We start from the raw sequence: 20,057 nt of genomic DNA, 5'->3' as shown, positions 1-20,057 counted from the left end.
TTCTTGCTTGACCTGTGGTGGCACAGTGGATAAAGTGTCCATCCAGAATGCTGAGGTAGCTGGTTTGAAACCCTGGGCTTGCCTGGTCAAGGCACTTATGGGAGTTGATGCTTCCTGCTTCTCCCTCCCTTCTCTCTCTACTCTCTAAAATGAATAAATAAAATCTTAAAAAAAACAATTAAAAAGAAAAGGAAGCCCTGGCTTGTTGGCTCAGTGGTAGAGCATCAGCCTGGCATGTGGATGTCTGGGTTCGATTCCTGCTCAGGGCACACAGGAGAAGCACCCATCTGCTCCTCTACCCTTCCCTCTCACTTCTCTCTCTCTTCTCTTTTTCTCTCTTTCTTACTTCCCTGCAACCATTGCTTGATTGGACAAGTCGGCCCTGGGTGCTGAGGATAGCTCCATGGCCTCCACCTGAGGGGCTAAGAAGAGCTCAGTTGCTGAGCAATGGAGCAACAACGCCCAGATGGGCAGAGCATCACCGCTTGGTGGGCTTGCTGGGTGGATCCCAGTTGGGGTGCATACGGGAGACTGTCTCTCTGCCTCCCCTCCTCTCGTTGATTAAAAAAGAGAGAAACAAAGAAAGAAAAGAAAGAAATCTTATCTCTTTAGTGTGAGACACTTCATACAGTGAATCAGTTTAACCAGTCACATTTACTGTTGTTTTCTACTTTCTCTTTTGTTTAATTCCACCTGTGCCCCTTTATACTTTGTTGCTTTTGGTCAAGTATCTTAGATCTTAAACTTTTTCCTAAAGTTATATATTCTAAACCTACTGATTATTCTTAAAGCCTAAAATACATTTTTATACAAAGAGTTAATTAGGATTTTTTTCTTTCATTTAAGACAATAATTTTATCTAGTCTAGTACTTATTTATTTCCTTTTCCTTCACTCTATGTGAGTATCATCAGAAATTTTACTTGTCAGTAATTTAAAATTTTACTGACATGTTACTTTTTACTGTTGTATTTATTTATATCTGATATGTTTTATTGGTTATTTTGGGCATGCTTCTTCTGGATTCCTCTTTTGAGGAAGTAGAGATGGAAGATTTTTCTTGCTGGATATCTACTGTAGGTGTTTTTTTTGTTTGTTTTTGTTTTTTTGCATTTTTCTGAAGCTGGAAACAGGGAGAGACAGACAGACTCCCGCATGCGCCCGACCAGGATCCACCCAGCACGCCCACCATGGGGCGATGCTCTGCCCATCCTGGGCGTCGCCATGTTGCGACCAGAGCCACTCTAGCGCCTGGGGCAGAGGCCACAGAGCCATCCCCAGCGCCCAGGCCACCCTTGCTCCAATGGAGCCTTGGCTGCGGGAGGGGAAGAGAGAGACAGAGAGGAAGGCGTGGCGGAGGGGTGGAGAAGCAAATGGGTGCTTCTCCTGTGTGCCCTGGCCGGGAATCGAACCCGGGTCCTCCGCACGCTAGGCCGATGCTCTATACTGTAGGTGTTTTATAGAGGCTCTTAGAATGATATTCTGAGTCCTTGTATGTCAGCAAATATCCTTTCTGCAGTCACTCTGGAATATTAATATGGCTGGATATTGAATTTGAATATTGCAAATTTTTTCTCAGCACTTTAGAGTTCTGCCTCACTATCCTCTTTGGTCCAGTATTATTCCTGAGAAGTAGCAGATAAAAGCTAGGCAAAGACAACATTAGATGATCCTTGAAGAAAAAAGAAAGGAAATTCAAGTTGATTCTGAATGGAGTGAGAAACTATGAAAAGGCTCTGGAAGTTTGAAAGCCAGGGAGAGAGTATTTTATTTATTTTGAAAGCACTGTGGATTGCCTATGGAGAATGGACTATGTGGAGCAAAAATAAAAACAATGGATTCAGTAGGAGGCTATTTTGCAGTCATTTAGAATGAGTGAAGACCAAATAATATATTTTTATTATACCCCAGTATTTCCCTTTTGTGTCAGATAGGAGGAAAAAAGATTTACATACAACAGATACATTTATACAGTCGTTCCCTCACCATATGGCAGTTCACTTTTCGCTGTCTCACTGTATTGCTGATTTTTCAATTGTATATATCTAATTTTGTATCACGGATTTTTCGTTATATCGTGGGATTTTGTGGTATATAAGTATTTTTATATATTTATTATTTTAATTAATTTTGAGGTAAAATAAGTGTGGGAAAGGTTTATAAGAGTGTGAAGAGGGTTTATAAAGCCTTAATATATATATATAAATAATAAAATGAATATAAGGTTGCTAATTCACGGATTTTTGCCTATCGCGAGGGATTCTGGAACCTAACCCCTGCAATAGATAAGGGACCAGTGTATTAATTACCTTTTCTGTTTACCTGGTGTTATTTCTTTGTATAGATTCAAGTTCTGTCTAGAGTCTTTTTATTTTGGCCTGCAAGACTTCTTTAGTATTTCTTCTAGGGTAGGTCTGCTGGTGAAAAATTCTCTCAGATTTTGTTTATCTGGGAATATAGTAAATTCTCCTTTGTTTTTGATGGATAGTTTTGCTGGATATACCATTCTTGATTTTCTTTCAGCACTTTGAATGTGATATCCCACTGCCTTTTGGTCTTTAGGGTTTCTGATGAGAAGTCAGCTGTTAATGAGGATCCCTTAGACATGATGAGTTACTTTTTTCTTGTTTTCAAATTTTTTTTGTGTGTCTTTCAACAGTTAATTGTGATGTTTCTAGATGTGAATCTCCTTGAGTTTATCCTGCTTGGAATTAACTGAGCTTCTTGGGTGTGCAGATTCATGTTTTTCATCAAAGTTGGAAATTTTTTTAGTTATTGTTTTTTCAAATATTTTTTCTGCCACTTTCTCTTTTCTCCTGAGACTGTTATGCATGTTTGATATACTTGACGGTGTCCTACATTCTATTTATTTTTCTTCATTTGTTTGTTTTTCTGTTTCTCAGACTTGATAATCTTAGTTGACCTATCTTATCCTTTGTTTTGCCTACTCAATCTGCTGTAAAGCCCCACTATTGAATCTTTTGTTCCAGTATTAAACTTTTTCCAGAATTTCTAGTTGGTTCTTTTTGATAAGTTCTGTCTCTATTGATATTCTCTATTCATTAAGAATATCTTTCCTTTAGTATTTTTGACATGATTTCCTTTAATACATTAAGTGATTTCAAATTTTTTATTTTTTAAATCTATTCTCGGGCTTTATGGGGGCATTTTCTTTTGACTGATTTTTTCTTTTGTATTCTGTGTATGGGTCATTCTTGTTTCATTAAATGTGTTCTACTTCTTTTTTGAAACTGGACCATTTAAATAGCATGATGAGACAACTCTAAAATTCATTGTCCTCCTCTCCCCTAGGCTTGTTGTTTGTTAATGATGTTATTGTTGCTTTTTAGGGGTTCTTTTTCTAACTACTTCTATGAGGTCTGTATTCTTTGTCATATGTGACTACTAAAGTGTCTGTTCAGTTAGCTTAGTGGTCAGCTAATGATTGGACAGCTATTTCCTTAAATGTTGAGAACCAGTATGTCTCCTAGTATTTGCTGAGGGTCTCTGAGTGCATGTTGGGGAACACCTTCAACATTGTTGGGCAGGTTTACTACTTTTCACCAAGATTTAGTTGTCTTTCTTGAATAAATGCCCCCATAATTATTGTGCACTTTGTTTAATTTTCAGTGCAGATTTACAACTCTGACACTTCTTTGGTTGTACAGAGCTGGGGGCCTGCTTAGGTATTTCTGGAGCATATATACAGCCCTGGACATGCACACAGTTCTACTCAAATGTGGCCTTCTAGATTCCCAGTAGCTTCCAAAGCCTCCTATGGGCATCCCATTCTCTAGCCTTTCTTTTGAAGTGCTTTGGTTAGCTTATTATTTGCCATAAGTGTTAATCATGCTACAGACAACTGTGGAATTAAACAGTTGTCACTTATTATTCTTGACAAGTGCTTTCAGGAAAAGGTGGTTCTGCTGTATGCAAGTTACGGAGTCAGGTCACAGACAAGCCTTGAGTATAAGGTTTTTTGGAAACTGCTAGACAGATCAAATAATGACCATTATTTGAGAATGAGAATTTGGAAGAACTCTAAACCTGTTCTGACCTCTCTAGTGGCTTCTAGGCTGCTGACTTCACTTTAATTGTGGGCTGTTGCCAACGGCTAAAGACAGAGAATCTTAAAAGCAGCAAGAGAAAAGCAGTTACATACAAGGAAACTCCTATGAAGCCACCAGCTGATTTCTTAATAGAAACTTTGCAGGTCAGAAAAGATTGCCAAAAAATATTTAAAGTGATGAAAAGCACAGACTTACAACCAAGATGACTGTACTCAGCACAGCTGTCATTTAGAATTGAAGAATGGATCAAGAGCTTCCCAGGCAAGAGAAAGCTAAAGGAGTTTATCATCACCAAACAAATAGCATATAAAATGTTGAAGTGTCTTCTTTAAGAAGAATTTAAAAATGATAAAAAATATGAACAAATAAATGACAGTAAATACATCTGTATCAGCAATTGCTAAAACAAAATATATGAACAATCAGAACAGAAACAGACTCATAGATACAGAGAACATTTTGATGGTTGCCAGATAAGAAGGGTGGGGAGGGTGGGTAAAAAAGGTAAAGGGATTAAGAAGTACAAATTAGTTGTTACATGGGGATATAAAAGTACAGCATAGGGATATTTAATAATAATGTAATAACTATGTAGTCTCAGATTATCAGGATGATCACTTAGCAAGTTCATAATGTCTAATTACTGGGATGTATACCTGAAACTACTATAATTGTGTCAACTGTAATTGAAAAGTAAAAATGATTTAAAAATGGGAAAAGCAAAAGGCTGCATGGAATTGGGGAGAATGTAACAGGAATAAGGTAATGCTCAAAGTACAACAGAACTTGCTGTTTTTCTAAGAATTAGGCATATTTCTTGAATAAACACTTTTTTGTGTTGTTCAAAGTCTTTGCTTAAGTTCCAGAATTCTGAAAAACTTAATTTTGACAATTCTTGTCAATGTTTTCTTTTTTTTTTCTTTTATGGAAGAGTGATTTTCAGAGGTCTTTCACCATTCCCATTCCAGTTTTTTCTATATCTACAGAAAAATGTTGCTGGCATTTCAATAGGCATTGCATTAATTGTGTATATCAATTTGGAGAGAATTGAAATCTTCACTGTGTTGTCTTCCATTCTGTGGACATGGTATGTCTCCACTTATTTAGAGCTTTGATTTCATTCAGCAGCATTATATAGTTTTCAGCATAGAAGTCCTCATTGTGTTTTGTTATATTACACCCAAATTTTTCATTTTGTTTCTTCCTTACTCTCTCCCTCAATATCTATTTGTCAATCTCTATCTCTAACCCTCAAACAAATCCTGGGCATTTTCTACATAGACAGTCATGTCCTCTGCAAATGGAGACAGCTCTTTATTTCATCATTTCTGATTTGTGTTTTTTATTTTTTATTTTTTCCTTTTCATTCCTTATTGCACTGGCTAGAATTTCCATCACTTTGTTGAGTAAGATTGGTAAATGTAGACATTGTGCCTTGTTCCCAATTTTAGGAGAAAGCGTTCAGTTTTTTACTATTAACTGTAATATTAGTTGTAGGTTTAAATAGATGTTCTTTAATAAGTTTTAAAAAATTCTGCTCTGTTCTTATGTTTCTGAGAATATGTGTTATGAATGACCGTTGGTTTTGTTAAATGCTTTTTCTGCATCTTTGATATGATCGTGTACATGTTCATCTTGAGTGTGTTAATATGATGGATTGCAGTGATTGATTTTTGACAGTCAAATCAACATTGCATTTATGAAATGAACCCTGCTTGGTTCATTGTGTAAACATGTAATTATTTTTACATACTGTTGAATTCTGGTGGCTAACAGTTAAAGGATTTTTGTATATTTTTAAGGGATATTTTTCTTTAGTTTTAGTTTTGTACTGTCTGCTTTTGGTATCAATCAGTATAATAACTAGCTTTATAAAATTAATTGGGAAGTGTTTCCTCTGGTTTTTGAAGTGATTGTGTAGAATTGTTAATTCTTTAAATATTCTGAATAATTCTTAAATGATACTATTTGTATCTGGAAATTTTTGAAGGGGGAGTTTAAAATTATGAATTTATCTTAAAATTGTAGGCCTATTCAAATAATCTCTTTCAAATTAGATGAGTTGTACTAGTGGTTTTTGAGGAATTGGTTCATTTTGTGTAAGTTATCAAATTTATGTGTGTACAGATTCTCCTATCATTCTTTTGATATCTTTAAGGTCTGTGGTTATACAGTCATACCCCTATTTCATTCCTGATATTGGTAGTGTCTTCAGCAATCATTTTTTGTTTTGTCAATGTTGCTGGAGGTTTGTTCATTTTAATGCTTTTTCAAAGAAGCAGCTTTTTGTTTCATTGATTTTTCTTTTCAATTTCATTGATGTTAGTTTTTATCTTATTTTCTTTCCTCTGTTTGATGTAGATATATTTTGCTCTTTTTTTGGGGGGGGGGTTCTTGAGGTAGAAGTCCAGGTTATTGATTTGAGACTTTTCATCTTTTAATGTGTACGCATTAATACTATAAGCTTCCCTTATCTTTGTTTTAGCTGTGTCCCACAAACTCTGATGTTGTATTTTAATTTCTGTTCAGGGTGTTTGTTTTTTTTTTCCTTCTTCATTTTTTTTGAGACCTAATTTGTTTATTCATTCACGATTGCTAGACATTTAGGTTGTTTTTGGCTTAGGGGTATTGCCAGTAAAGCTTCCATGAATATTTCATATACATTTATGTGTGAACATGCGTTCATTTCTCTTTGATAATATTCTAGAAGTAGAATATTATAGGTGTACCTATAATTTTTCAAGGAGTTGCCAAACTTTCCCAAAATGATTGCTAGTAATTTATTGTTGTTGTAAGTAATAAAAGTTGACTTTAATGACTTGAAAACCGAGTCCTCATCATAAATAATTTGAGAACCACTTTTTGGAGTAGCCTTAGAGAGTTATATTTAAGTAGCTACATGATCTCTCCTTGTATTATGCAAGACAAAGCAGAGTGAGTACTACTGGTGGTTAGAGTGATAGATTTGGAAATAGGAAAAGCACTGTGATCAGAGTACTCTGAATTTTATTATGCTGTTAATGATGTGTGAGACAGTACAGTGCCTGAGTGAATAGAGGACCTGCAGCAATAAAGGATTCAAGAAGGAGGGGAAGATGTGAACGAATCTTAGAATTTAACAGATTACAACTACATTTGTTAGAGAGGTTGCTTGAAATGCCCATTTAAATTTTGTGTTTGTAAATTTAAAGTGTTGCCCATTTTTGAGAGTTTCTCCAATTAGTTCAATTGCTTTGTTATAGGTAAGTGGTATATAGTTACGTTTAAAAAGAACTAGGCTTTTTCCTGGGTAGTGCAACTTAGATTAGTGGAGGGATCAAGATGTCTTTGCAAGTGAATGATTATAGTTAAGGGTTGTGGACTTCCTTAGTAGGTTAAGTAAAGAAATGAAAGGAATGATGGATTTTTGAAAAGATACTGGGGTCAGTGGATTGCAGGATTCTGTGAGGTCAAAGGGTTGGAATAGGAATACTATAACTAAGTAAAACAGAGGGAAAAGAAATGGTGATCAAAGAGTAAGGTTGTAGAAATGGAGTTTTCAGAAGTGGTATGATCTTGGGGAATTTGATTTTCAACCTTTGTTTCTCACGTACTCATAAACTAATTACTGAAGAAAAAGGGGCCCTGACCTCTTCTTCTTTAGTAACTAATTTATTTGTGCCATGAGATGAAAATGGTTGTATTTAGTCAGGGGCACTGACCTTAGTAATTAGTTTGTGTTTGTGCCATGAAAAAAAAAGGTTGAAAATCGCTGAAAAGGTAGATGAGAGAGGAAGGTTTTCAGAGCAGATGGGTGAAGTTAAAGTCAGGGAACAACAAAGGCCTAAGAGATTGATTTTTCCGTGTATATATATATTTAGAAGTTTTCCCTGGCCGGTTGGCTCAGTGGTAGAGCGTTGGCCTGGCGTGCAGGAATCCCGGGTTTGATTCCTGGCCAGGGCACACAGGAGAGGCACCTGTCTGCTTCTCCACCCCTCCCCCTCTCCTTCCTCTCTGTCTCTCTCTTCCCCTCCCGCAGCCAAGGCTCCATTGGAGCAAAGTTGGCCCGGGCACTAAGGATGGCTCTGTGGCCTCTGCCTCAGGTGCTAGAATGGCTCTGGCTGCAACAGAGCGGAGCCCCAGATGGTCAGAGCATCGTGCCCTGGTGGGCATGCCAGGTGGATCCCGGTCGGGCGCATGCAGGAGTCTGTCTAACTGCCTCCCCAGTTCCAACTTCAGAAAAATACAAAAAAAAAAAGTTTCACGATGACAGTCATAATGGAGAGGAAGATATTGAGTCACTTGAGTGCTAAAGTCATCAATGAAGGAAGAATTTTGAGGGAGGTAGTTAAACTAGCAACAATAGATGATGGATGGGTGGTAAAGTCTGATCACATAGTCTTCAAAGGTACTGAAGTGTGGGGCTCAGTCAGTTGAGAGAGTAGTACAATAGGGATCAGTCAGGGCACTCCTCACTTCTGAGTCCTCTGAAGGATTACAGTGGGAAATGGTCACTACTTCAGAGGCTCTAGGAAGAAGCATTTCAGTAATAGCCAAATTTCAGTTAGTACAAGAAGAGACAGCATTCAGAGAAATGGCAAATAGAAGTATGGGAGTGATATCCTAGGGGAGATTGGTGATCTATGAGGCTTGGACTTGCTGTGCCAGAGCTAAACATGGATATGAGATGATTAGTCATGGTAGTTTCTTGGATTATTTTTTGGTGCCTAGAATATCTCTGTTTTGTTGAGAGGACAAGACTATATTTTATATGTACGTGTTGTTTTTCATGGACTTGGATTTCCTCATATATTATGTGATTGTTAATTCTGTGCCTGTCTTCTGTGACATGCCTGTTTATTTTCCTGAATTGCTTGGACTGTCCGTGCTGAAGTCTATGGCTTGTTGATTTCTCCTTTTAGGCTCATTGAACATTGTTAATTTTCAGATATGTAACTTAATTTTTTCAAATACTTTTTTTCTCTCCTGTGTGTTTGGTACAGGAGAGGGGACTTTGGTATATGCTTAGTTTTATTATTCTGACACTTTCAAAGATAAATTTTTAGGAAGAAGAAATTGATACCAACCCAAATTTTCAACAACAGAGAATGGGTAAGATGAGGCTTGTCCATATAACAGGACATTATACAGACATTAAATTTTTATTACACAAGGACTTATGGGATAATGAGAAACTGCTCTCAATACTTTTTTTGTGATGCCATTTGGTAAAACGTGAATGTTCTTTAGATAGGCATTAAAATGTAAATGTTTAAGAGCATTTAAGATTATGGATTTTTACTTGTTTTTGTATTTTCCAGTTTTCTATAATGAATACGTTGTTACTTTTATAATGGAGAAGGAGTTAATGTGACTTGGAAAGAAAGTGAGCTAACAGGCAAATTATGAGATAGGTTAACTTTGTCTATTTTAATACAAAGTTATGTAGTGGTTTTAAAATAAAGGTGTATAGGTATATATGTATATGTGTGTATATCTTAAAATCTTAATTCTTTCTTGGGTAGACCACAGTATATCTGGTTTTGACAAAAATTTCAGACAACTTAACATGGTATGAAGTATTTAAAAATAATTTACCTCTAATATTACCTAACAAATCTAAATATATACATAGATATTTAAAAGTCCCAATATATTAATTTGAAGTATTAGTAGAAAATAATTTTTGAAAGAAAATAGTTTAATTTAAAATTAATAGGGTGAACTAATTATTTATATTATTACTGCTTTATGGAAAGTATATACCACATGCCTTTTAATTTTGGTGTTAGGATGTGAAGCATGTATTTACTTACTATAAACACTAGAAATCTACTGATTGGCTTTATAAATATTTTGTTTATTTAGCAAATATTTTAATGAGTATTAACTATATGCTAAACATTACTCTAGGTACTTTGGATATATCAGTGAACAAATAAAACAAAGATATACAGTCTAATTTTAGGTCAATACTGTTTAGTGAGGAAAACACCCATGTTCTTAAATTGGTTTGTATTTAAAAAACTATATGCCTTATAAACTAAAGCCTTATAAGCCAAGAGAAAAATTGATCTCCAGTACTAACTGCCTTTTGTTTTATTAGATTGAGGAAATTCAGCAGGCTTTAACAGTAAAACAAAATGAAGAACATGACCGACAGAGAAGAATAAGTAATACCCGCAAAATGATAGATGATTTGCAAAATGAACTGAGGACCACAGAAAACTGTGTGAATCTCCAACCCCAGATTGATGCCATTACAAATGATCTGAGACGAGTTCAAGATGAAAAGGGATTATGTGAAAGTGAGATCGTTGATAAGCATAAAGAGAGGGAAACTCTAGAGAAGGAGAAAAAGAGTAAGTTTTATTAAACATAGGATGAACAGATGTTTGTAAAATGGAGCTACATATTTGAGGATGGGCTTTCTTCTTCCCATGAGGTCTCCCTGTTGAGGATGCTCAACTCAGTTCTCCCAAATTAGTGCCTTAATTACCTACATCTATCAATTACGTCAGTTGATTTAATTCTCTAAAAATGCTTTATTTTCTTTATAAAATCAGTTACTGTTATTTCTCAGATCAAATTTAAGCTCTTTATTTTAGCCTTCATAAACTTTACATTGCTTTGCTCCTTGAAGCTTGTCCATTTACATCTTTGTTTTCTTTCCTGTAGACCTTGTATATAGAGCTCTGGTCATCTTCAAATAGAGGAGATGTTATATTCTGTCTGCTCAGTATATATGACAGATCATTAAAAACAACAAACTTTTTTTTTTTTTTTTTTTTTTTTACAGAGAGAGAGAGTCAGAGAGAGGGATAGATAGGGACAGTCAGGAACGGAGAGAGATGAGAAGCATCAATCATCAGTTTTTCGTTGCAACACCTTAGTTGTTCATTGATTGCTTTCTCATATGTGCCTTGACCGCGGGCCTTCAGCAGACCAAGTAACCCCTTGTTTGAGCCAGTGACCTTGGGTCCAAACTGGTGAGCTTTTGCTCAAACCAGATGAGCCTGCGCTCAAGCTGGCGACCTCGGGGTCTCGAGCCTGGGTCTTCCGCATCCCAGTCTGAGGCTCAATCCACTGTGACACCATGTGGTTAGGCCAAACCTTTTTTTATATGTTAATCAAACTACTAGATGTGTATGGTTAGAAAAAAAGAAAACTAGAATAGAAGGGTGACGCTAACCCCTTCTATTCTAGTAGAATAGAGCATGAATTTGTATCTATTTCAACAGTTTTTTCTAATAGTTTTTTTATAGATTTTTAGCATATTCTTATTTCACCATAGCTTAATTCATAAACTTTAGACATTGTCTTTCTTTTTCTTTCTTCTTCTTTTCCAAGTAAGAGGAGGAGAAATAGAGACAGACTCCCACGTGTGCCTCAACCGGGATTCACCTGGCAAACCCCATCTAGAGCCGATGCTCTTCTTATCTGGGGCCATGTTTGCAACTGAGCTATTTTTTAACACCTGAGGCAAAGACTCCATGGAGTCATCCTCAGCTCCCGGAGCCAATGCCCTCAAACCGATAGAACCATGGCTGCAGGAAGGGAAGGGGGGCGAGGAATAGGGAAGAGTGGAAAAGCAGATGGTCGCTTCTCCTGTGTGCCCTGACCAGGAATCAAACCCTGGATATCTACATATTGGGCTGACATTCTACCACTGGGCCAACCGGCCAAGGACTGTCTTTCAATATTTTGTTAGTTTAGATATGATTTCAGCTCATAACTCCCCTCCCTATTATTGTAATTCAAATGAGATTATTGTATTAACCTTAGTTATTAATCATTAAAGTTTGTTAATATTGATTTTATTATGAGTAATATATCTCTTTTTGTCATTTGACAATTGTCACTATTTCTTGAATGTATACTGTAAGCTAAAAAATAGTACTCCTGCCTGACCGGTGGTGGTGCAGTAGATAGGTGGTGATGCAGTGGATAAGAGCATCAACCTGGCACACTGAAGTCCCAGGTTCAAAATCCTGAGATTGCTGGGTTGAGCGTGGGATCATCAACATGATCCCATGGTTGCTAGCTTGAACACCAAGGTCACTAGCTTGAGCAAGAGGTTACTTGGCTTAAGCCCCCCCACCTCACCCCACCCACCCTCGCCACATCCAGACACATGAAAAACAATCAATGAACAACTGAAAGTGATGCAACTATAAGTTGATGTTTCTCATCTCTCTCCCTTCCTCTCTTCCTCTTTCTCTCTTACATTCTAAATTCTCTAATATGTACTTTTATTTTTGTTTTTTTAAGACTGAAAACATTTTATTGAGAACCATAATCAAGTTTTATGTACTCTGTTCTAAAAGCTAAAAATATTAAGTATTATTCATGTTATTACAATGAAATTTAGTCATAGTGGAGCCAGGTAGTATATTATGATCTAATTTCCTTTCATTGGTAGCTTTTTAAAGGTTATAACTTTTTTTTTAAAAGCACCATTTATTTTAGCATTGTGTTAAATTGAAAAAAATTATGTCTTATCAGGCATTCTCTTGAGTTTTGGAACTTCCATCCTCGTCCTTTCTAAACTGATTGTTCTCAGGCGTCCAGCATTGTAGTCATCTGAAATTTGTCTTATCCTTTTCTGTACAATATAAAGCTATTCCTGAATTCCGTATCTTCTTTTTTTCCTACCCTACTCCCTAATTTTGTTGAGAGTACATTTTTAGATAACCTCCTAAGAAAAGGTATTTGAGAATTAATTTTATTGTCTTGGCATCTCAGAAAATATCTTTTATTTCATCATTCCTTTTTTTGTGATTTTGTTATATGTATAATTCTAAGTTGAAAATAATTTTTCTCAGAATTTTGAATGCCTATTATGATTGTCTTCTGATTGGAAAGCTAGTGTTTTCTCATACTTTTGTATGTGATCTATTTGTTTTCGATAGCTTAAAAATCATCTTTTGCCTGACCAGTGGTGGTGTAGTGCATAGAGTGTCAACCTGGAATGCTGAGGTCGCTGTTGTGAAATCCCAGGCTTGCCTGGTTAAGGCACATACGAGAAGAAACTATGAGTTGATGCTTCCTGTTCCTCTCCCCCTTCTCTCTCTCTCTGCTCTTTGGTTTCTGCTCTCTCTAAAAGTCAATAAATTTAAAAAAGAAAAAGATTATCTTATATCCCATTTTGGAATTTGAGAATAATTTGTTAAAGGTGGGTCTTGAAGTAGTGTTTGTAACTTGTGGATCTTAGGATAATTCGTTTGTACTGTTAGATTATTTTACTAATGAAAGTTTTCAGAGAAACACTACTTTGTTTCATTTTCCAATTTTAGGTGTGAATGATCAAATTGTACAGTTTGACAATCTTTTAAATCAAAAGGAATTTAAGCTGAGACAGAGATACCGTGACACATATGATGCTGTTTTATGGCTGAGGAGTAACAAGGACAAATTTAAGCAAGGAGTCTATGAACCCATAATGCTCACGGTAAAAAAACTTTGTTTTTATTATTGTAATCATTATAGATATTTGTTTTAAGAATCCTTAGTCTTCAGAAAAATACAAAAAATTAAAAAAAAAAAAGAATCCTTAGTTTTATATATACGCCTGGTTTTTTATTTTCAGACTTGTGGCAATTAGTATGCTGTTGAATCCATACATGAGCTTTTTAAAGGGCCCTTGATCACTGCACTTGTGAACTTTTTCTAGAAAGAAGTATGAAAATGCCTGACCTGTGGTGGTGCAGTGGATAAAGTGTTGACCTGGAAGTGCTGAGGTTGCCAGTTCAAAACCCTGCACTTGTCTGGTCAAGGCACATATGGGAGTTGATGTGTCCTGCTCTCCCCCCCCCTCACTAAAATGAATAAATAAAAAAATATATATTGACTAAGAATCATGTATAAAATTAGCTTGGTTAGCTGGTTCCTTCTGACAATGACTATTCTTAGGTTGGAGCAGACAATAGATTAAATGGTGCCAAAGAGGTAGGAAACTGCTTTAAATAAATACATATATTGGTAGACAAAATCACTTGCTACAAAGACAAAGCATTATGAGGCTTCTGAGAGTGAAACCAACAGGTTATTGGCTTCATAAATCTTTGATAATTCTTATTGATGGTCATGACTCATCAAGAATAGGGTATGCAAGCCTGACCAGGTGGTAGCATTGGACTGGGATGTGGAGGGCCCAGGTTCAAAACCCCGAAGTTACCAGCTTCAGTGAGGGCTCGCTGGCTCAAAGCCCAAAGCCACTGTCTTGAGCCAAGTTCACTGGCTTGAGCAAGGGGTCACTCGCTCTGCTGTATTCCTCCCATTCCCAGCCCCGGTCGAGGCACATATGAGAAAGCAGTCTGAACAACTAAGATGCTGCAACAAAGAATTGATGCTTCTCATCTCTCTCCCTTCCTATCTGTCTGGCCATAAAAAGTAAAAACCACATTCTTTGGTAATGATATATTCTATATACATGTATAATATAAACTTAAAACTTAGCCAAAAATGACTTAAGGATTGTTTTTGCAAGATCATTTCTTATACTTTAGGAAAGAATGAAGTTATAGATCCTTGCAAGGGAATATCTGTTGTGGACCCAAGCATTATTGTTTTGATTAATTTGGTAAGGATTACAAGAAAAAGAAAAGAAAAATATTGTGATCTTTAATATAATAATTACAATCAAATGTAATTGTTAAATTTTTATTAAAATGCCAAACTCAAATAATACTTTAGAACTTTATTAGATTTTTTATCTTCTTGTCACGTGATTTTTTTAATAAGTAGCCTATTGCTAAGTCAGATTATTAGCTCATGTATATTCTCATTTTAAAAATCTTTGGGATCAAAAGATATATGTTTTTACCCTTCCTGGAATAACCCTTACCTCTCCTAGCATGTCTTTCCAACTGTATTCTCATACACAGTATACCCTTTAAGATTTAACTGAAATGCTGCCAGCTTTCTAGGCAAATTAACAATATATAATTTTTAAATTTTAGTCATTGAACATGTCAATTAGTGATGTTTTCTTGAGTTTGAGTTATTTCTAACAATTTTAATATAGAATTGGAGAAGTGTGCAACGATATTTTTACACAATATTTGCAGAATGATGGAGCAAAATAAGAAAGCTTTCAAAAGTACTGTTTAGTTATGTAAATTGCTCTATCCTTATATTAGAATACTATGCAGCCATTAAAAATGTTACTGTAGGTCTTTTATATGAAAGGACATTTGTGACATGTTAATTATTAAAAGGTTACAGGATCGGATATATAGAAAGATTTTACTTTAAAAGTTGTGAAACAGGATGCTGTCGTTAACCACCAGATCATCTTGAAGTGCTATGTATACTTCCAATGTCTACCTGTCTTACTGTGACTGTGAAGATCTGGCTTTGGCAAACTTGACCACATATTTTCTTCACCAATCTTATGAGAAGGAGCATGCTAAGAAATTATGAATCTGCAGAACCAGCAGGTGGCCAGTCTCCCTTCAGGATATCAGGAAACCAGACCATGAATGCAATGCAGTATGCATTACACTTGGGGAAAAGTGTGAATCAGTCACTACTGGAAAGGAATGACTCCCTACTTGTGTTTTTACCTTGAGACTTAATTACCTAAATTAGCAAGTAAAATCCATTAAAGAATTGAATGACTCTGTAACCACCTTATACAAAAAGGGGGCTCCAGAATCACATGCTAGAGTATCTCAGACAAGTATAATCTGGGAGAAAATGATGAGAGCTATGTTTTAGGGCCATTTATCATACCTATAAAAAAATTTTTTTTTTGCTTTCTATGGTCATATTGGGATTACTTTGTTTACCCTTACTATAAGACATAGCAGATACCCACATTTTCTATCATTTGTATCATTTCTTCCAAATGTAATTTGGTAGCCCCCAAAATTGTTGAAACAAGACACTAAATCAGGGGTCCCCAAACTACGGCCCGCAGGCCGCATGCGGCCCCCTGAGGCCATTTATCCGGCCCCCGCCGCACTTCCGGAAGGGGCACCTCTTTCATTGGTGGTCAGTGAGAGGAGCATAGTTCCCATTGAAATACTGGTCAGTTTGTTGATTTAAATTTACTTGTTCTTTATTTTAAATATTGGATTTGTTCCTGTTTTGTTTTTTTACTTTAAGATATGTTCAGTGTGCATAGGGATTTGTTCATAGTTTTTTTTATAGTCCGGCCCTCCAACGGTCTGAGGGACAGTGAACTGGCCCCCTGTGTAAAAAGTTTGGGGACCCCTGCACTAAATGTTTATAGTTTTTATGTCCAGGTGATAGTGTGTTATATAATTTTCATTTTGTTTGTTCACTAGTGTATCTTTACCCATTTTTCTACACTGATCAATATTCTATGATTTAAAATAGTAATATTTGTTAAGTTCACTGAGAGGAATTCGCACAAGGCCAAGGGAAGTAAAACAATGGACTTTATTAGCGCATTTGGGTGCAGATGGACTGAGGCCGAAAAAGGCGTCAGCCCCAATAAGAGGGAGTGGGGGGGGTGGTTACAGAGTTTGGAAGTTTCTACTGCCATGCACATTGCTAGGGAGCTGGGAGAATTTCATCTGCTCTTCGGAATCTAGGTGGGTCAGTCTGTGATTAGTAAGTTGTTCCAGGAACACCTGAAAGGTGTTTACAACTGTTGAATCTCTCAGCCATGTTCGTCCCTCTTGGTTTAAACTGTGGTCACTGTGATCTGCAGAGTCCTAGTGAAAATGGTAGTTAAGAGGGGCAAAATGGAGCTGCCTTTGTTCTATGTAACGATATTGGCCAGCATTACATAACAAGCTCTGCACTACTTTTTTTATTGTACTAACTTTTTAAATTCACATTTATTTCTATGAGGTATAGACTGCTATATTCTACTTATTTAAAGAATGAAATAACTCAAATTTTTAGAGATTTTAGTAGTATTTGATCAAGGTCACACACAGGATTTGAAGGGACATCTGTCTGACCCCAGAGTCCTAGCTTTTAACTAGTAGGTAGCATTTTATTTCTATATAAATTATATATAGTATTTATTTGTTTGTTATATATAACATATAAATACCTTCTCTTTTATAAAGCATTCTTTTTTTTTTTTTTTTTTTAAAGCTGATTTCCATTTGCTGGAGCTAATCTCTCTTCTTTAAATTTCCTAGATAGCATTTTTTATATACCTCTGTTTATGGAGATTTGTAATATTTTGCTTTCCAACATATCATTTGTGATAAATAATAGATTGTACTCTCCTTGAAACAGTTTTTCCTACACTATCTTTTTATCTTCAGCACCACCGAGTTTCAGCATATACAAAAGCCTAATTAGTTAATATTTTAAAATAAGTTATATTTTTAGCTCTAGTGGTACAAACCTCAGGTTTCTCCTGAAGGTACTAATAATTAGAATTAATCCATAGCTAGTTTATTTTTTATTCATTTCATAAAGTTTTCTTCAGTTCTTTGTGTTTCTCTATGACTCAGTTATTGCCATGTATTGTATGAATTCCTCTTGAAGATTAAGAATAAAAATGTTAAAAGTTTGGGGGCAGATGAGAAACGTTTATACTTCTAGGTCACAGTCTAAGATTGTTTATGTATTGGATGTTTCTGGATAGTAAATTAGATTAAATAGATGTTGACCCTTCAGTACCAACTTTTTTGTTTTCCTTATTCTGTAATTAAATTTTATATAATTAAATAAATCTAAGTTAAATATTACTTTGTAGTGATCAGTTTGGGTTTTATGAAAATAACCTTTTGTTTTGTTTTGTTTTGTTTTGTTTAGATAAATATGAAAGATAATAAAAATGCCAAATATATTGAAAATCATATTCCATCAAATGACTTGAGAGCCTTTGTGTTTGAGAGTCAAGAAGATATGGAGGTTTTCCTCAAAGAGGCAAGTATAAACCAACATAATGTTTTGATTCACTTGGCAATTCTGGGGAATATAAAAATTCAAACTTGAGCAGAAAGTGAAAATAACTAATTTACCAGCAGTAACTTTTGTGTAAGTCACTCAATTTTGTTAATTTCTGTTCCATCTATGCTATTATTGGGGAATGAATTTGTTTTATAAAAAGAAAAACAGCCAATAATTCCCTCTGTACCATACTATTTTGAAATTATCATTTGGAATTAATATGAAGAGTAATTCTCTGTCATTGAAGAGATAGAAACATCATAATGATGGGCCTTTGATGTTGAACATCTTTATAATGTTTTTGTTTGTAATATAAATTAAACCAGTTTTTTGTTTTTTTTTAAAAAATGAGAATCCTTTATATGACTAGAAAACATCGCTGACCAAAAATCTAAGCCATGGAAAGGCAGCATGCCTTAAGAGTTAAGAGCTTAGGCTGTACAGTTAGGCTGCCAGGATTTGAATTCTGGCTTTGCTGCTAACTTGGGCAAGTTGCCTAAATGTTTTATGCCTCAGTTTCCTCACCTCTAAAATGGTGATAATACTGTCTACTTCAAAAGATTTTTATGAGGATCAAATCGGTTTATAAATGGAAAAGTATTTATGTAGTGCTTGTTAGCAATTGCATTTATTATGTGTATATTGTTATATATCTATGTAATATGTAGTGTATGTTGTTAGCTTTGTATGCTATATGTATTGTCAGTAAGATTTTTTTTTTTTTTTTGCATATGCCTTTTACTTCTTTAAAAGATTAGATTTAGAGCTCTGGCTGGATAGCTCAGTTGGTTGGAGCATCATCTTGAAGCACAGAGGTTGTTGGTTTGATCCCTGGTCAGGGCACATACAGGAACAGAGCAGTATTCCTGTCTCTTTCTCTCTCCCTTCCTCTCTCACTAAAATCAACAAATAAAAATTAAAAAAAAAAAAGAAAGAAAAAAGATTAGGTTTAGATTTTGTTTTGTTTAAACCTTTGCTAGTAAGTCTGAGTGAGGACAGGACCCTGAATCAGCTCAAGTGGGCTTCTGTTTCTCTGGTGCACAAGTTATTAGAAAGATTTCTTAATTTCTTTGGCTTTTACTATATAGTCATCCGTCTGGGTTGGGAGTTGGCAGGGAATATAAATATATAGTGACTGGATTAAAAAGGTTCAATGTATAAAATTATAAAATAGACTCTAAAAAGTTAAACATTGTATATTTTAGAACTAATTAAGCCTAACCAGTGAGTTACTGATCTGGTATCAGAACTCACTGAAGAAGTTGGTTGCGTGCATTACAAGTCTGTGAGATATAGCACATTATGAAGAGAGATCAGTCGGTGTTAGATGATTTCTGTTTTGTAGGCCAACTCTGCCTACACTGAGTACCCTGCTTTGCCTCAGAAACAGGTTTCCCCTGTGCTGAGGATTTGAACCATGTATTGGTAATGTGACATCATAAGTTCTTGAAAATTTGACCTTTGGGGTTTTTTTGTTTGTTTTTTTTTTAAATTTATTTATATATATTTTTTGCTGTAATAATTAACTTCCCAAAGTGTCTCATCAGTAGGACCAGAGTTTTCTCTTGAATTTCAAATAAGCCCCCGCTGAGATCAGTAAACAAGACTACCACCGAGTTAAGAAAACTGAGAAGAAAACAAACAGATCAAGACTTCAAAGCGGCTCTTCTAGAAAAGCCAAATCCGACAGTGGATTATGAACAACTGATGCCAACCCAAGAAGACATAGAAATAACACAACTGAAAGTTGGAGATAGACAGCACCAACCCTAGACTCAACCAGCTCTAGAAACAACACACCCAAACATACAGACATAATGGGAAGACAGAGAAGTGCAATCCAAATGAATCAACAAGAGCAATCTCCAGAAAATGAACTGAGTGATAAGGAAATAACCAAACTACTGGATGCAGAATTTAAAATAAAGATTATTAGAATGCTGAAAGATCGTAGAACAATGGATAGACACAATGAACACATAAATAAAGAGATTACAAGCATCAAAAAGGACATTGAAATAATGAAGAACCAGTTGGAAATGACAAATACAATATTAGAAATGAAGACTACACTAGAAGCAATTAATAGCCGGCTGGATGAAGCAGAGGATTGAATCAGTGA

At 35.6% G+C, this 20,057-nt stretch overlaps 1 protein-coding gene across 2 annotated transcripts in view; it reads left to right on the top strand.

Annotated features, from left to right (window-relative positions):
- Nucleotides 1-20,057, top strand: part of SMC5 (structural maintenance of chromosomes 5) — a 101,204-nt gene that overhangs the window by 35,875 nt on the left and 45,272 nt on the right. For both annotated transcript variants that reach the window (XM_066257112.1, XM_066257111.1), the window contains exons 9-11: nt 10,155-10,410; nt 13,345-13,499; nt 17,798-17,911. In XM_066257112.1, the coding sequence (XP_066113209.1) occupies nt 10,155-10,410; nt 13,345-13,499; nt 17,798-17,911 (525 nt within the window). The remainder of the gene's footprint in view (nt 1-10,154; nt 10,411-13,344; nt 13,500-17,797; nt 17,912-20,057) is intronic.

The sequence above is a fragment of the Saccopteryx bilineata genome, chromosome 2 (genome assembly GCF_036850765.1).
Source record: "Saccopteryx bilineata isolate mSacBil1 chromosome 2, mSacBil1_pri_phased_curated, whole genome shotgun sequence".
Taxonomy (NCBI): domain Eukaryota; kingdom Metazoa; phylum Chordata; class Mammalia; order Chiroptera; family Emballonuridae; genus Saccopteryx; species Saccopteryx bilineata.
Note: the sequence above shows the minus strand (reverse complement) of the source record. Positions and strands in the feature narration are given on the sequence as shown.